The sequence below is a fragment of the Odontesthes bonariensis genome, chromosome 16 (genome assembly GCF_027942865.1).
Source record: "Odontesthes bonariensis isolate fOdoBon6 chromosome 16, fOdoBon6.hap1, whole genome shotgun sequence".
Classification (NCBI taxonomy): domain Eukaryota; kingdom Metazoa; phylum Chordata; class Actinopteri; order Atheriniformes; family Atherinopsidae; genus Odontesthes; species Odontesthes bonariensis.
In genome coordinates, this window is record NC_134521.1 from 12,678,951 (window position 1) to 12,698,640 (window position 19,690).

Sequence of the window (19,690 nt, forward strand, 5' to 3'; positions counted from 1 at the left end):
ACATTTTTTACTTTGTGTGCGGGTGCTTCAGAAACAGAATAACCAGTGCTCTCCAACGTGTAACTAAGTTAAAACACTTCTGTGTGTTAGAAAAAAATGCTTTCAACATAGAAATTCTATTCCCCTTGCTAACATTCCCAGTTGTTTACACTTTGCAGAAGATCTGAGGGTCATATTCATTTCCTGTGTCCAAAAACATTTAACACACTCTAGGTGTTGTCAAGAGGGACCCTTACAAAGGTGACAAAAGCACCATAAAGCTGGCCTTTTTAGCTGTCCTTTCATACCGTGCCTGCTCAATAATTTTCACATTTTCTCCAAAGTTTCCGGGACTCCAAGTCGGCTAACGAGGTTTTCTTAAGTGATGTTTTTGAAGAGTAACTACATGTAGGCTAAGAGCAGTACTTTAGCAGTCATGTGGCAGATGTGAAGTAAGACAAGTCAGTTTCATGTAGTCAAATTCAAAGACTTCTAACAGCTGCTCCTTTTACAGAGAGAGGGTGAGAACACATACCATGAATCTTCACAACTCCAACTCAAAGGAAAATTAAGTACAAGTTTAAAGCTCCTACAAAGCTCCTTCAAAGTCCTAAATCTAAAAAGGCCAACTTAACAAGGACTAAATAATAATGTACTCTTGTAACCAATAGCCTAGAAATAGTAATGTTAGACATGCTCCCAACAGTACAGAAAAGGAACGTCAATGTGACTGGAATATGATGTGCAGATACAAATGGAATAAAAATGCAAAAAATTCCCAGGGCTATCAAAGTTGGCACGACAGTAACAGCATTTGCGAGTTTAAATCCGCTTGAGCAGATGTTTTGAGCAGCTGGACACGCAACAGTGGACTGACTGCACACACCTCACCACTGACCATGTATGCCTCTAAAACATGACGGTGGAGACTTTATGTTTCTAATAAACTATAATTTGGTTTTGTTAACAACGCACAGCAGTCTTATCGATACAAACCAAGAGGTTCATCTGTGTTTTGAGTACTTCAACTGTTCAGCATCTTCCACCAAGCCTGTGAGTTATGCCAAAATACGAGCAACAATTAATGGTGAGTTGTGCTTTACCGTTACTTGAATTCTAAAAGCAGGTTTGGAATGAAAGAAAGAATGAAAATCTGTGTTTAAAATTAAAAATAATGTTTTTATACAACCACAAAATGTATATATCTTCAAATATCAAATCATGTGTGCATCAAGCCAGTCCCATATTGTAAAAATTTCACGTGTGAAAGGATAATCTAACCCTTTGCAGAGGTAAACTTGAACTTTTCCACTCATGTAACTGCCTTGTTGCCACAGATGTTTCGACTGCATTACTTTTTAGCATTACACACTTTTTCCAATCTTTTGGTGCCCTACTTTTTTTTTTTTGCAATTTGTTGCCGTCTTTAAATAACACAATATAGTCAGATGCATCTAATCATTGTACTAACTGATTTGATATTCATCGTGCGTTTTTATTCTCCTCTTACACAGCATCCCAACTGTTTGGAAACAATGTTTTGCAGTGTAAGATAAGCTGTTTTATGAATTAAAGATTACATGACTTAACTTTTCGTTGAGGCAACTTCAGCCTCGAACGTAGAACTTCTGTTTATGATTCAGTCATTATTAAACTGATGCATCTTTGATGCAAAGGTGTTTTATAGAGGTTTGAAATTGGATTTGATACCATACAAATGTGCCTTTTTATTCACATGTGACATTTGTTTGATCCCACAGTGCTACGACGACACGTCAAAGCATCTGACAGGATATCTTTCATGCATGTGCATTTATTTCTGTCACAGTCTGGCTTTCTTTGTTTTAGCCTTAAGCATTGAATGCACTGAGAGATGCATACTGGGGTAAAACGTGACCTGGACCAGTCCCTGGCGGACATGGTTCTACTACAGTGGTCCTGTCAGTCAGTCAGTTGGTCTCAGGAAAGGCTTGTGAGGGAGAGTGAAGGCACATGAGAGAAGGACCCCCACTGAACGGCGGTAAGACAAGTATTCCCTCCAGTCAATCATAGCCCACAAAGCTGTTCAAATGATGCAGGACTTCTCAAGAGGCCTGCAGGGTGGAACTGGGTGAAGTTGGGGGGGCTAACGTCACACTCGCTACACTGATGGTGGACCCTGTCAATTATCATATGTCGCACGATGACTTGGAAACCTGCTACTGAACTGTGTAGGGCTCTGAAAAGACTATATTACTGGTGTAAATAAAACTAGCAGCACTGGCACTCTGTTGGAGGTGTTAATCCCTGACTAATGAACTCTGCCACTGCCCTGTTGCACCCATGGACACAACCACCTGTGTGTGTGTGTGTGTGTGTGTGTGTGTGTGTGGTAGGAGACTCAGAGAGAAGAGGGACAGGTTCCACTCTCCTGTCCCTCAGCCTGACAGGCAGAACTCAGCCACACAATTTCACGGTTTGTGGGCAGTACACACCACCGCTTTCCCATCCCTGAAACCCACAGACCCACAGAGTGTGAGTATGTGAGAATGTTAGCTTGTGCAAATGAACATAAACACACACACACATGCTCTGCTATTAATAGCAGGGAAAAGAAGAAATCAAATATTAATCCTTCAATGTCCACCTGGAATTGAAATAAAAAAAAAAAAAAGGTGTCTGGACTTACCATTTTGTTATTGATTTCATGAAAATGAATTTCACAGACTTTCTCTACGATGTCTTCACTCTCAAAAGTTATGAAACCAAATCCTATGCAGAGAGAAACAGAGGGGAGGGGGAGAAAAAACAGAAGGGAACGAGTTAGTGAAGAACTCTAACAAAACTTTAGTAACTAAAAGGAAATACACCACAAGATGGAATATCATCACTGGCCAGACCCAGAAAATATGCAAGTAGATCTGTGGAAATTGGCTTTGGTATGGACAAGAACAAGTGAACAAGACAGACATTGTCCTCTTTAAATCAGAAATATGATGAAATCTGCCACATTATTAAGGGCACTCAAGGACCTCGTCTACAAAGAGAAGATGGAAAAACAGCACAAAGCTCATTTAATGAGATCCAGGGAGCTTCGGCCCAGCATCTGAATTTCATTAAATGCATTTTGTGTTCTTTTTATTGAAATCTCACTGTATAACAAGCCCCCATTTTGATGTTAATACAAGCCATAGAATGAATGTGTCATCGGCAGAGGGATTTTCATGCCATATTTATAGGATAAAAGCTTAACCCCTCTTTTAAACACAAAGACCGAGAGACAATATGGTTTTAGACTTTTGAACACAAGTGGATTGCAATGCTCTCCTCCGTGTTTTGATGGCGATACACAAAGCAATCGAGTTTCTGTGTGGCTGGGGTTGAAAGGAAAACATATTCTATTACTTGTGCAAAAGAGAAACTGTTAGTGAATAGAGTATCAAGTGGGCCTGAAGGGACAAGTTGCTATTTTAAACAGCAAACAGAGGAGAATCATGTCTGGTTGAGCATAAGTGGCTGTCAACTGCAGCACCAGAGAGACACACACACACACCACCAATCTGTTGCTATTCTTTCAGACCTTAGCCTCATGCACATGGGCACATATCCACCAACAAACACATACTATAGGGTAAACACACGAAAGGCATTTGTCACCCTTGAGAGATTTGGCTGTATTTACGATACTACGGTGGTTTATCCCTTCAATACGTCCGGCTGTATTAAGGCATTTCTGCCAAAGCCGCAAATCGATGAGCAGAACTGCGTCAAGGTACTGTTGGGTTTAAAGGATTTTTTTGAATCAATGTGATTAACAACGTTTATTTGCCCAATATTTAACACAACATAACAATTCCTGCACGGTGAGTTTATAAAAAACATATTGGTCACACAATACAGATATCACGGTCACATGACACACTCTCACATGGTGTTTGGGAAATATTTAGCAGCTTTACGCATCCTTATATTTGCATCTTTCCAGGAACAGCAAAATTATATATGGATTAGCCTCCTAAGCAGCTTATTCTATTAATTCATCAGATCATTAAGGGAAATACAGACTTCTTTGTCAGGGGCTGTTTGTGCTGCTTACCGCAGTAGGAAGCCGATCACAAACACTGACATTTATAGTTCTGTCACAAAGTCTTTATCTCTCACTTGCATTTTTCCTCCTCTGCTCCTCCTTCAATTCGTCCCGTATAAATAACAAAAGATTCTCCTCAAGCCCCTCTTCTGGCTCCAGCTAGAAACAGTCTTGTCAGAAGAAGTGTCTGAAACCTAATGTGTGAGCTGTTTTAACATGAACATCTCATGTAATGAGATCTTATGAGACAGAATGTCAATTTCCAGCCAGACATCTCAACACCAAGATGAGGTGAAAGCACACTGCACATATGAGAGGCTGGGAGGGGGGCAGGGACAGGTGATGACGACAAGCGGAGAAAGAAAGGACGAGGGGGGGCACCCTCTTCTGCTGCTCACCCCACATCTTCAGCGCAAGGAGCACTTTTGACAACCAACAAATCAACCGCCAGGAGTAATTTGTCATGGAGCAGTGCAGGTAGAGGGAGTGGAGTCTCAGGGAATGTGGATGGAGAGGAAAGAAGGGGGAAAAAAAAGAAAGTGGATGGGGGGGGGGTAAGGTATGGAGGGGAAAGACAGAAAAGTGACAAGGAAAGAGGTTAACACACATGGCCTCTGTCGCCACACTCCTTCCTGCTCCTGCAGGCAGCTCCTCCATCAAGTGACAGGACATTTTCCACTGCAACATTATATGCGCCGGGGTCATGGCCAAACCATACCACCACAGATACCACCAGCAGGGCTCTTCCACCCATGACTGAAGCCGTTTAAATGAACAGAAAGACACTCTGCCGTTGTCACAGCTACTGGTGTATCCAGGACACATATGCAAAAAGTGGCAGACAACAAACATTCATATTTTTCTCCTTTCCTCGCTCAGGACATACCCCCTCCATCAGTCCCCTGGGAGCTGTCTGAACCTTGGTCCCCGCCTTTGCAGTGCAGCTCTTTGAGCTACTATCCCACTTTTAGAGACCTTACAGGCGATTACAGTCAGCAAAATTGCACCAACAAACATTTCTTTCTCTCCAAGCCTCCTGCTGCCGGGTGTCAGCACAGCGATCCTGTCCACAGGTACCCCTGCCCTTCTCCTCCAGCAATCCACACATAGCAGGAAGCTGACCATCATAGAAATATAAAAAGACTGTCAATTCTGACAGACACAAGGAGAGAGGTGTCAACATGCTCACAATGAAGGGCCTTCCCACAGCTTAAACAATACCCTGCAAATGGAAACACATGGATGTCATTTAGAAAGGCTGATAATAGGTGTTATAAAGCTACTGGCTAAAGCCTCTCGGCTATACTAGCTCACACTTATTAGCCAGAACCGGGCTTGGCCTCATCTCATCACGCCACAGGATCGGCAGGGAGCCTACTTTCACGGCCTTTTACTAGCTTCATCAGATTCGCTCTTTATTTCACACTCAGTGCAGATTGCTCTGCTTTTGTTGATTTAATGATTTCCACCCACCTTCAGTCCTTATCGTCACGAAAAGGCGGATTCTGGCACAAGCGGATCACGGGAGAAGTTGCAAATTGATGCAGAGATGCTGACTTTGACATGAGAGGTGGCGTCACAGCTTTAAATTTTTAAACTCAGAGTCCAGAAAAACTTAAGTGCCTCTCTGAAATGTTCCCTTTAATGTCTGATATGACATCTTAAATAACTAAAACACTGTATGTTGTCACATGTTTATTGACTCTATCTTCTTTTATAAAATGTGGGAGCCACAGTAAGTTGCACAGTTACAACCATTTGGGACTTATTGTTTTGAGAGCGTGAAGGTGTGGAGGTGGAGATAAGGGCAGGACATAAATTTACAGCTCCTATGTATAGCAGGCATCCCCCTACTCCCTGATGACTGCATCTAAATATAATGCCGTAAGTACATGAGAGAGAATGCAAAGCACATATGAATCATCACTGATATTCAAGGTGTACACCTGGTATTTATTACACACCTTTCTGGGTCAATGCTCACCATGAACAAATCAACAGAAAGAGATACAAAGTGTCTTGGTTCAGGTGGGTAGTGTTTTTTCTTGCAGACAGATCAGCATGGTTTGGACTCTAGGGGTACGTGGTTTATGATTAGTATCTTCAGAACCCTAAACCACTCAGTAATTAATAACAAACAACAGCAAAGCCATCACATACCAGACCGTGCTAGAAAAAGGCAAAATGTCTAACTAACAAACTGACAAACACCCTGAAATGTTGCTACACGAGGTCAAGTATTCTTCCTATTACAAGGATTTTGCTGTATTTAGAAGTTCAAACTGGATTAAATCTAAATATTCGTTAACTTGCATATATTTCTGGAACAGAAATGCGAACACTGGACTCACCAGATACACGACTGTTATTTCTGTGTCAAAGGTTTTCAACGCAGGAAATCAGAAAAATTACCCTGGAAATATAGATAATATTACAGCTATAGTTAAGCATAAATAAGGTTTGTGAAATTGCAACAGATAATAATAATAATAATACTAATAATGGAAGAGAAATAAGTTAAAAATAAGGTTTTATTATTTACATAGGGTATTATTTAATTAAATGTGTACCCATTTTTATTAATCCAATAGAAAAACATTAGTAAGATAAACACATAAATGTATACAGCATCTCCAAAGCTACCTTTAGACTCTTAACTTAGTGATTTATTACAGGTGACAGGACCTATAAACATGTAAATCTGAAGCTCTGACAGTGGGTGCTGATGATAAGAACTGTATGTAATGAGAGCAGGCTGCTGCTGAGCAGCTCTGACTATCGGTTGTGTCAACATAGTGTAAGTAACTGCAGCGACGTTAAGAAGTGTCATCTGTGTCTCCGGGGACACAATACACATGGACTGGAGCCTCCCAGACATGATCTGCACAGACAAACACAAAAAGGCCCAAACATAACAAGCACGTGAGCACACACACACACACACACACACACACACGGATACATGCATGCTTGGCTGTAAGTGGCCATGGTGCAACCCACCTTGGCTTAAAACTGCTCCACTTATACTTCCCAAATGAATTATGGTCGCACTTATTATGCACGATTTCACCTGTCCCATCAGAACAAAGTCTATAGAAAGCTGCTGCACTGTCTGTCTGCCTGGGAGCGCTGTCTCCCAAAGCCTATCTTCTTGTAATGCAGAGAAGCAGACAGAGGCAGTCCGAACACCCACGGCACAGTTAGAGTCCTTTGATCAGTATTTCCTCCTGCTATTAGTAGAGATCCAGAGCCCCAGGCATTAATCCCCTGTTTAATACAGTTAACGCAATGAACTCTCCAAAAGCACGGGGCATATAAAACTACATTTTTTTCTCCTAAATACAAACAAAACAAATGTTGATATTATCAAAAAATAATCTGTATAAGATGTTTTCATACAGTTCATAGCGATGAAAAGTTGGAAAACATCATGCTATAACAGCATGTTTGTCCATATGAGCTCAAACATTTTCAAATTTAAGTAATCAGATGTACACAACAGCACCTTCCCCTTCTGATAACAAGGCTGGCTGATTAATATGGATTTTGGTTATTGGTTAATAAAGAAAGCAACACATGGGAGATAGAAAGACAGATACATAGAGACAGAACAGCTCCCAAAAGGTACACCCACTGGACTCCATCATCAAAGTCAAGACACCAGCCGATTAAAATCAAACACAAATAAATGTGACTGCTTTCATGCACGGGAGTCTGTGGGGGAATGTGAAGACGGCCGATGTGAAATTAATCCCAGAAGTGGACAGTAAACTGAGCCATGAGCACCGCTTCAGTCTAAACAACACTCAGAAGATAAGTGATAGGATGAGGCCAGTTTAAGTGTGAGATCACAAAACGAATACATTATTGTATTTCTCCTGCTGCTTTTACATATACCGAATTATATTTGCATAATTTGTTGAAAAGATGTCTTTGAGAGGAAAACAAAGACCATGAATGACATAATTCTCAAGACAAGTACAACGAAACATTGGCTGAGTATATTTCTACTTCACCTGTGCTTCGTATTTTCATGGTAATAAGTATCAGATTTATCTAATAGCCTATGTATCAGTCAAGTGTTGACTAGCTGTGTCTTTACACTGTTATCTACCTGTGACGTCTCTAATGTTTCTAATGTGAACCACAATGCTTTCATTATAATAACGGTAAAAAAAGAATCTTCAGTATAGTGTGAGGTATGTGAATGCTACAGCCCACTTTGGGCTTTGCATACATTAATCTCTCTTTGGACTTTGTTGGCACAGTGTGCAGTATGTCAACCTTCAATTTGAGCAAAACATAAAGGTGATGATTACTGTGCAGCGAGCGTAGGTGGCTGAATGAGCAAGCGTCAGGTGGCAGAAGAGCTGCCTTAAAATAGGGTCACCGTTATCACACATGGCGTTTTAGATCGTTAGCGACAGCTCGCAGGCTTTTAGGTGCCGAGACGTAATATTTTAGACAACATTTAAAAGGACATCTCAATTCTAAAAATACTAAAAAATGCCAAAACGGAGCCTTTAAGAACATAATGAAATTAAGCATCAGGCCAGAGAACAATTAGACAGAAGCAGAGTGACTGAATTGATGTAATTAGATTTTAATGTGGCGTGGCTGCTCCACACATTGGCCTTTAAGATTTATGATCATCATGCTCTGGTGTTGTTGTACCATCACTTGTCTGGAAATCTTTTTTTTATACATATTCTGGTCTGATCAATAATATTTTTTATTCAGCTTTTACTACTAAAAATAAGGGATTCTTATGACAAAATATGACCCTTAACATCTCGTAGCAATGCTTGTATCTGCAAACCACAGACCGGGACTGTGTGCTTTTATTAAGAGCTACAGCAACAATGTGCCTGCTTCCTCTGCATTTTTTGCAGAGTAACTGGGCTCAGGATGCATGCTGAGGGAACTAGTTTGTCAGTGCCTTTATGTAGGTCAGCTTTCAGTGTTGGCCATCAATTTCTGCTGTCCTACTTAAAGAGAAGCCCCGTCTCCACTCAAACATGGACGCAAACATTTGCAACACTAGAACTGCATGTGAAATCTGTAACCTGGACTCATACCACATCCTTGATTTTAGTTGCGTTTTCATCGAGCAAGTGTTTTCAAACCATCAACAAGACTTGTAAAACAGTAGGCACGGTTACATGCAACGTTGAGTTGACCTGGCCATTCAATTGGAACACCGTCCTTGTCCCGGTATACACGAAAGGGAACAAAATCAAGTTGTTGACATAAGTATGTCCAACGCTGCCACACTGTGTGAGAAAACCATTTCCAACTCTCTCTGTGGGAGATCATTGTACATACAGATGTCGTCTTTGAGTGACTGGAAAGGTAGCAGGTGAAGATGCAGTTATTAAATCCGGATTATACTCTAGAAACGCTGACACTGAGCCTAATGGGCTAATTTTTAATCACATGTTCTAACATGTTTAGCAGCTTGACAAAAGAAACAGAAAAATATGTGAATGTCAGCAGCTTTATTGGGAACTAGGCTTCAGCAACATGGCTGAAATGGAATTAAATCAAATGAAAAAAACTTTATATGTCTAAGAAAAAGTCCAATGTTGCAGTGAGGTTTTTTCTTCTTTGTTCCGGAAGGTATTAAATCTGTAGCTGCCACAACTTGTTGTCACTATGGTACACTTTCTAGTAAAAAAAGATGCAAAAGATGGAACTTCCGGTCTACTTGAGCATATTCATGCAGAGTGATTTGATCCTTTTCTTTTTAGATGCGTCAGTTTGAGAAGCTCAGTTTGTATAATTTCAGTCGTCTTAAAGAACATTTTAAAAGTCTGGTTTTGGTCAGACTAACCTGATATACATGTTTTTTATAGAGTCATGCAAACGTGCTTAAGATCCATCATTATAAATGTCACAGATATTAGTCAGTGCAAGTCTTGACTGTCAATCAATGCCTGCATGTTGTATGGTCAGTGGTAATAGACATTTAAAAAGCAACACACACTGAACTTTTGAAATGAATAGAGCTCTCTCCACCTTTTCAGTGTAAGTTAAAATGCTCTCTAACTCAAGAAAAACCCTCATTAGTGTCAAACAATATCCCCATAAGTGTGCATTTCTCTCCTCCTATATGGTCACAAGGCTGTTCGAGCAACAACTCAATGGAAGCAATTATCTCTGGAGAAGGTGACTAACTACCCTTTACTCATGAGCAACAGGCTAAAAGCAGCATGTCATAGCTGAGCTTAAAAGAGCAAAGAAAAGAAATGTCAAATAAACCTACAATAAAAATAATTAGTACATATGAAAAATATAATTATGATTCTTTTAAACCCGCAGAATATAAGAATTATATTAGAGGTGTATGAAAAGAAGCATGTCTAAACAGCGTATTCACTGATTATAATGGAGTGAACTGCCACGGAGCTAAACTTATGATTAAGTGTTTATCTGTGTCCTGCGATGAAAGACAACTATCATGCAGGACAAAGCTAACAAAGACCCTCTGTTTATTTGTGCAGATGTTAAAGAAGATTAGAAAGTTCAAAGGTTTCCGTAGAGCAAACTTTTGCGAATCTTAGGCTTTTATCCATTTATTCATGTGACTTTTTGGGGGTTATTATCAACATGGGAGGAGAAGCAACAGGTAGATAAGTATCAAACAAAAACCAAAGTCAAGGAACAGTTTGTCTCATAGATTATAATTATGATTTCAAGCAATCAGTAATAAAGATAAAGACAATATAAAGCGACAGATAAATGTGACTATTTAAAGTGGCTATACTGTGTGGTTAAAATTCCGCCAACTTTTACACCACGGAGAACAACATTTTCTGCCAATAAGACATTTCTGGCCCCTTTGAATCATTTTTGTCCTGGAACACCATTACTGGCACGGTTTAAAATTATGAGTTCCATTGCTGGCTGAGAGGTAAATGAATCATCACAATTACATCAAATTTGCATATCACAAACCGTTTCACGCATGCACCGCCTTCATATGGTCATAATGCACTCTGAATGCACCTTCATTGTTGGTACGCACATGCACTAGCACTTGGCAGTGATGACTTTGCTGTGAAAGCAGCCCTTTGTGCTGTTTTCGTTTTTTAAAATCTATTATTTCAATGCTCGAAAAATGTGTTTGCGTGTTCCTCGTAGCCCAAAAACGTCAAATAATAGTAGAAGATTAAGATTCTGACAGGTAGGTTAGACTGTAGAAACACATGCTAATGCAGAGCCTGACAAATACAGTAACTATTTTTGCTCTCTCAATTAGGTCATGCAATACTTGGGGCTGCTCCAAAAAAGTCCATTTAGGAAAGTGAAAAAACTAAAAACCCTGCTGTCTGCATCTTTCTCTTTGCAGCTTCTTCTTCTCTCTCTTAACAATGTCTCATGACAAACATTCTTTTAACGCTATGTGCTTGGATTAAAGGGGCTCATCAGCTGCAGTCAGTGTATCCATCTGACGGCACCGAAGCGTCACACGGTAATATTAATGAAACATCTCAGAGACAGTCGGACCCATTCAGAAACAAAACAGAGGATAATTAAGCGAGATTGAAAATGCAGCTGGTCCAAGCCAACCCAAGTACAGCAAGAACACCAAAAGCAGCAGCGGCTATGATGTGCCACCAATTAGCAGGCAGCTGCAGTTGGGAAAAAAAGCAATAAATGTAATTACAGAAGCAGAATGATTATTTACACAGACCAGGCCAGCTCAGATCATGGGTCACATCCCAGTCACAAGAGCCAGGTGGACCCTTGAAGACATCTAGCCTAAAGTGCACACCGGTGCAGCCACATGGTCAGAAATTCCAAATCGCCTCCTGTCATTATTGTTTAATTTCTTAGTTTGGCCACACTAAAATGTGGTTTGACAGTGGCGTAGGAAAACAAGTTACCACCACGGACCTAACCCAATCAATGAAGTAACCTTTACCCATGATGAGGTGATGCAAAAATGAATGTTCCCTCCTCTGGACTAATCCAATTCAGTTGGCTAATATCCATACAGTAGCAGAAATGAGCACATCCCCACATGGAGAGACATGAAGAAAGAGAAACAGAGAGGAAAAGAGGCATGACTAGTGAAAAATTGACTGAGCTTCTCTGCTTTAGGCAGCATTATCCCTCCATCTCCTCATATCGCTCTTGTCTAAAGATATAATGCACTTGTGTGGGCTAAGTCAGCGGCACAGCTCATATTCTAAACACACACAATTCTAAGTAGCACGACATGAAGCGGCCACAGAGAAATACAGGATAGGTAAGTATTGCTACGGGTAAAACTAAGTCTGAAATACAAGTGGTTAGATTAGGAGTGGAAAAATAGTGCAAAACCAAGCTGAACATAATTGCTCAGACTGATAGAATTTCTTTTGCACAAATGAGTATGGGTGTAATGAGATACAAAGGTTTGAACCACAAGAGGATTCTTCATTCAAGAATGTCAGGCTCTTTTGTGCCAAGCAATAGGTCGAGCTTAATAGATGTCTCAATTTCTATCCCATACAGTAACAACCGAAGGCGGGGGAAGCCTTTCCAAAAGTCTCTGAGGCGATGTGATGAATTTCTTTTGAGGTGTGAAGCAACGTGGGACTTGAAATGAATGAAACAGATATGCACCTTTTGTGTTTTCTGACCTATTGATATAGATATCAGTTTCATTACACCTAATTAACATTTCTCATTCTCCGTGAAAGTGGAAAATCAGAAAGGGGAATAATATGAAGCAAGTGAATGCAGTGAGGATGGAAAAGAAATTTGCAATTTGGAAATAGTTTTTGGGTGTGAGGAGGAAACCTTGGAGGAGGTTTGTGCATGCCGACACCTCCTTTTACAGCTACTGGGGGATTCACCCAGGGACTAAAACCTTCAATCACATAATCAAAATAATAGTCTGCGAAAAACAAAGGTTTTTAAGCATTGAACTGTGTGCAAGGAGGTTGCAAAGTAAAACTGATGCAAGTGAATTATGCCTCTCGAGGACTGTGCGGCCAGATTGTTATTAATATTTAAGCATGCGGTATATTTTAAGGCGTGACACAGAAGCAGTTCATCTGAAATGAAGAACACTGATGATGCCACTTTGCAGAGGCACATTACCATTTTTAAGAGCTTGCTTTAACCGAGTGAGCCAAAGGCTTAAAGGCGGAACTGACACTTGTGTTTACTTTACAGATGTTGTTGCAATGAAAGGAAAAAATAAGCTTCACCTGCCTTTCTCTCTCCACGTGTGCTCACAAACACACGAGCGGCACGTCGTGACAACACGAAATCATCAAGCAATTCGTGGTGACGTCACTCTGATACTATTGACCCTTGTAATCAAGACAGGCTTTGCGGCTTCATGACCACCCCTCTTTCATCAAAAACCTCTCTCTCGCACACTCACTGGCAAAACATTTGAGCTATGGCGTGCTTAGAGTATAGAAGTATATTAAACTGCAGACAGAGTCTGTTCACAACATCCAGGCTTTCTTTAATTGCTTACTTGCACAATAATTGGGTATGTAATCAAACGATGAACTGAACACAGCGCAGCATCTTCATAACTTCAGAATATCTTTTCATCAGTGCCTTTGGGCAGTGATTAGCACAGATGAGAAGGGTCCACAGAGGGCCATAACCGCGGCCTTATTTATGCATTTGTCCAAGTTATTCATCTCACTGATTTGTGTTAGTCCGTTAACTCTTCCAAAGAGACACATGAAGAATGGTCGGGAGAGGTCATGCTCTCAAATTTGAACGGTTGCAAAAAGGTTGAGTGTTAGAAGTTGTAACAAATCAACTGAGTCTAAAAGCTCTGAGATGCTATGGAGATGCTTCACCTGCAGTCAGACTGGCCCGTTCAGTGTCCAGGTGAGGTTCGAGTTAGAACCGCCAACCTTAAGCTTCTTGATTTGGCTTTGCTGCTGCATGCAGCACAGCACACGCTTAGCGGCTGTGTACCAGCTGGATTTAATCAGTGTTGTGTTCTGGATTAATGTACATCCCGTGTGCTACATCATTTAAATGCAGTATTTTAGCACCTCACACAGGAAGTAAGCTGATGCAAGTTATTTATTTAGGTAATATTGAACACATCCACATGTACACAGGTGAAAACGTGACTTAACAATGAGAGGATAACTGTTATGTCAGCAAAAATCATAGCTGCTTCTTAATCAGAGGTCATGACAGGGCGTGATATAAATGTGCCATCTGCATATTTTTTGAGCTCACGGTTTTAGTAAACATTAAAGAGATGGAGGTGTGCGGGAGCAATGTCTGTAAATCTGTAATCTAACAGTTGCGCTCGAAGAAAGTTGTTTGATAAGTCAAATGAATAAATAATATGGGGAGTGATGAAGAGACGGATTAAAACTTATAATCCTGCTTTGGGACGCCATATTACTTTTTAAAAATGTACGATTCATATAAATTCAAGTGCAGCAAAAAAACATTTAATTACGGTAAATAACTATATTTATTAAGATTTAACGATACATGCAAATTGTCTTACTTACAATGAAAGTGCAAATGCTATGGAAAATAGGTTGATAATCAAACAACTATACAGTATTGGGGGGGCTGGACAGGTCATCAGTCCATCACAGGGCCACATAGAGACGAAAGAGACAGACAAGCATCCACAGTCACTCACTCCTAAGGACAATTCAGAGGCAACAATTAAGCCAACATGCACGTTTTTACCGGGAGAGAACCCACACATACACGGGGAGAACATGCTCCACACAGAAAGGCCCCAGCTGGGATTCAAACCTGGAACCCTCTTACTGCTCATTACAAATTCAGAGACGGCGCAGCATCTAAATGATTAAGGAGCAAAAAGAAACTTCTGCATAGCATATATTTCTGTTATTGCTTGGAATATTTCCAGTGACCTCAGACGCTCACTGGGAATATACAACATTTCACAACATCATGTATTGATTAAGATATGTTTGTGAAACGTTTTGCTGCATAATACATAACAACAACTGTAGCCTGAAGCTGTGTGTGTGGACGTGACCTGATGGGTATTTCAGAGCACGAAATATCTGTGCAGATTTGTAATGACCGCTGATCTATTGTTCCGTTGTCAATCAATACAAAAAGTTGGGAAAATATTAACATTATGTGACCTAGATAGTGTAGAACTGCATTTTGGTGGCTACATTTTCCTGTAGAAGCAGATATTCTAATGTTGGAACCTGCCTATGCTGCCTTGATGTGCCAACCTGTCAAAACCTTCATCATTAGCAGAAAACAGTGTATAGAGCTATAGTTCTGTAGTCGTGCCACACCTGTTTTCAAGTGTGATAACTGAAGGAATTATAATAGTGTATGAATGCATAGATACCTATTAGAGTCAGTAAAGTACCAGGAAGCTTATTCAGGCGACCAGGCAACACATCTTTCCCCCCTATGCTTGTTTGAGTTGAGAACACGCACACTTATGATAGCATCTTGTACAAAAACAAGTCAAATGAGAAGTCACAACCAGAAAGCCAAACCTAAAAACTATAGGATGTTTGTCACCATAGGTGTGGTCAATGATACAGAAGTATTTCAACATCAATACACTTTAAACCACATGCACGATACTGCAAATCATACTCTTTGAGACTTTGCCTCTCTGTTTAGTTCCTCTCTCCCCCACTCACAATTTTCCTTTTAACTCTGCCTCTTTACAGAAGAGGGGCTCATTTCAATCTCAAAGCTAACATCTGTGAAAGCAATGCAAGCTCTAAATGAGTGGATTTAATCCTGTGCAACAAGGCTAGAGCGCAGGAAGTGTTCACAAGAGAAGCTGGGAGCGAATGAATAAGCTGAAAAAGAAAGAAGACTATAAAGATCACAAGAAACAAAAAAACATATGCATTTATATACAGGAACCCCTGCCTATATCTTTCCATCTGCAGCAGTGTCAACATTAGCTCATCCAGCAGAGAGGATGATCGAGGGACAGAACAGTAGCTTAACAGACAGCAGTGAGACATGTTTATTCATGCAGTGAAGAAGCTGAACTATACTGGAGAGGGCTTCAAAGCAGAGGATGGTTCCACGTCCTGCATGGCCTTCTCCTCTGGCTAGGCTTTCTGTATTTGGCCTTTGAGTGAGGGGCTGATCAATCCCTCAGCATGCTGCCAGGCACTGGACCCCCCGTTACGATGAGGCTGCTCTTTGAAAAAAATTCCTGCCAGGGGTCATTCTACCCGCGCTTCATCATCTTAAAGGTCAGACACAACAAATGGCATGGAAGACAGTTGTGTCCCTGCCCATAAACCCCGAACTGACCACTATGAGTGTCTGCATTTAGGACAGCGAGCCAACTGCGGCTGTCAGAGTGGAGCAGGCAACTCAAAATTTACATATATTTTAATTAAGAATAATTGATACAAAAATATGTAGATTAGTGTAGGATTCAAACAAGTTTTGGATAGCACATATCCTGAAAAACATGCAACAAGATCACCAATGAACAGATAAAAGCTGGAATTAGAATCACGTGTGAATATCATATCACAGCTCTAAGTGTAGAGTGTACAAACAAATCCAGCCCTCAGGCAAAATAGGTAAAAGGAAATGAGAAACACAAAGCTGAAACCTTTGTGGTATAGAAAATTTCATTTTCGCTTGCACTGTATACTTTTCACAAACAGCACAACAAACTAAATGTCCTTTGATTCTCTCAGGAAACTCTTCAATTTCTCAGATTCATTTTCAGTTCTTTCCTGCTCAAAGTTAAGCTCATATTCAAGGCTTCCTAAAGCTACTCTACTGTATAACTTGTTGCTGGTAAAGCATTATGCACCTTCACATTTAAAGCCCTCCAACAGCAATGAGATCAGATCAACAATGGACTCACTGTAGCCCCTTAATTAGAAGATAAACAACCTCTTATAAAGCAGGGGAAATAAATAAAAGCTTGTTCTTTCTTTCTCGCAGTGTAGATAAATCCACCTACATTTTCATCATTTACGATACATAATTAAGGCAGGGCCAGTCAATTCATCATCCTCATTTTTATTGTTACTTCGAGCCTCACATGAGATATTGTAAAAAAAATTTATGCTTTGTCTTCAAATATTATGTAGCACTCTTTACTGGAGGGGAAAACAGATGTAAATCCTGTAATGGCAACAAAACGTATCTGTTTCAGCACATCTTGTCTCTAAAAACCCCAAAAAAGACAAGAAAACCAACAGGGACAACTACATACGATTAACTAAATCTTAACACACATCATACTCTGATAAAAATACTCTGATAGTTGAAAGCAATGCATTAAAAAAAACATAAAGAAAAACAAGCTAACCTTGAGGAAAAAGGTAGAATCACTTGACTCTTTATCTGGACTTGCACCTGCACCTTTTCAGTGAAGTCTGTTTGCTTTAAATGACAGCTTTTCAATTTGATGACATGATTGTGCACACCTGATCTCTGCCACTCAGCAGCTGAGATCAGGTGTGCACCGAACAATTTACATACTTAAGCCATGAAGTTACTCCCTTGAGAAAGATGATGTGCCAAATGGGGCTCGAGTGTGGAAGAAAAAAAAAATAAAAAATGAAAAAGAACTATCATGTGGCAGTGCTTGCTGATAGAACACATTTATCATCAGGAGCTTATGGGACCTTAGAAAGGGAAACTATTCGTTCTTCATAATTCAGTGCAGCATTTGAATGAGTTAAAAAAACAAACCAAAAAAACAAGGATGCATGGGTTCTGGAAATGAATTATTGAACTAACTTGTATTACTGAAGCAAATGGTGAGCTACGTTAAGTTCAGTGAGATCACCACATTTCATATGCCAAAATGAATCATAAGAACAGCATTTTTATTGCTTGATTTCACACAACCACAATATGTATTTGTTCACAAAAGGGACATTTAAATGCTTTAGCAAATTACCCAAACTAATTTAATTCAATATATTCCTTTATTAATACCCAGAGGGAAATTCTACTTCAATATACAAGGAAGAATAATAAATAATTAATTAAATAAATAAATAAAAAATGAAAACACATTGAGAAACTGTTGGGAAATTGGACGTGCAGCAGAGAGAGATTCTTATGAATGCACGAGGATTTTGTTTTAGTAGCTTGGCAACAACTGAGCTGATGATGTCGCATTCAGCATCGGCAGGTAACACAGGTTCACAGCTCACACTTTAAGTGTCTGGGGCACACAGATGCTCCTACGAGTCCTGCATTACGTCATCTGTTGTGAACGAGCACTGCGGCCCTTCCTCCTTTGCGCTTGCCGTTCTGTCTGTGGGTGTGCGCTGGGAGGTATATATCAAAGTCCGACAAACTCATACAGGTGTCATCAGGTATTCTTACGAATTTAAGCTCTGATCAAGCTGAAGTGAGGTGGAGCTACGCAGGCAAAATATGTGGCGTGACCACAGTTTTTGTAAGGGTATGTGGCAAGATGAAGTCAGCTCACACAGCCTGTTCAAGAAGCTTTTGTTGATCCTTGCCTTACGGCTGAGATACAGAAAGGTGTGAGAACTGAATGTGCGTGTTTAAGGGAGAGCTGGCACAGATGAAAATGCTACTGTCGCTCCCTTGATTCTTCAACACTCGGATGCTATTTGAAAGCACAAAATGATGTGGCACAACTCCTTTATTTAGTCGGTGTGAGAAAAAGAAGAGCACACTTCTGCGACGTTAAAGTCCAATCTCAAAGTAAAGACGAGACACGGGTGAAACAAATCTGTGGAATGTGATTATTATGTTCCCACACATTCTTGGGAAAAGATCTTATAAAGCAAATGACAAGAAAAGTGCAAAAAGTTACAAAGTAATAACAATAAAGCACTTCTACACCTGGATCCTGGAACTGAAACACTTTCAGGGAGTAAAGCCATCAAAAATAAATGTAATTTTTACACCTATGCTTTTATTGCAGTGTCATTAAAGGACTCAAAAAGAACCAGATGTGATTTTTTTTTTATTCCTTTGTGACTACTTAACCATTCTTCCCACCGCCAAAGTGGGACAGTCCAACTGCATCTACTTATATACGTGCACACACTGTTTCACACAAAGGTAGCAGCCAGGTGCTGCTAATCAAATGCACTTGATTGATGCACTTGACGATCATCAAGTGTGAGCACCCCTATAAAAGCAGAAGTTTTGGCAGTTTGCTGGTCTGAAGCATTCAGGTGTGTATTAACACAATGCCAACAATGCCATTTCCCATCATGTTATAATGGGAAAGATTATTCATAAGCAGAAAACATTCAAGACAGCTGCCAATCTTCTCAGGAGTGGATGTCCCAGCAAGTTCACCCCAAGGTCAGACCATAAACTGCAAAAAGCCCAAGAGCTACATCTCAGACTCTGAGTTAGCATGTTAGCATGTTAAATGTTAAAGTTCACGACAGTACAATCACAGAAAGACCGAACAAGTATGGCTTGCTTGGAAGGGTTGCCGATAGAAGTTTGTAATATTGCATCTGAATTTCACTTGGCTAAACAAGACCAAAGTGGTGATGTTTAAACATAATGCACATCCTCGTGTTAAGACAAAACCAAACACAGCATGTCAGCACAAACACCCTCACAGGAGGGCTGATGATTTACACTTGCTTTGCAGAACCTGGTCATCTTGCAATGATTGCTTTAATCCCATCCTCCTCTGTACACCAAAATACTCTA

General features: G+C 40.2%; 1 protein-coding gene across 14 annotated transcripts in view; it reads right to left on the reverse strand.

The window, feature by feature from the left end:
- Positions 1 to 19,690, reverse strand: part of msi2b (musashi RNA-binding protein 2b) — a 234,831-nt gene that overhangs the window by 55,515 nt on the left and 159,626 nt on the right. For all 14 annotated transcript variants that reach the window (XM_075486264.1, XM_075486258.1, XM_075486262.1 and 11 more), the window contains exon 8: positions 2,648 to 2,730. In XM_075486264.1, the coding sequence (XP_075342379.1) occupies positions 2,648 to 2,730 (83 nt within the window). The remainder of the gene's footprint in view (positions 1 to 2,647; positions 2,731 to 19,690) is intronic.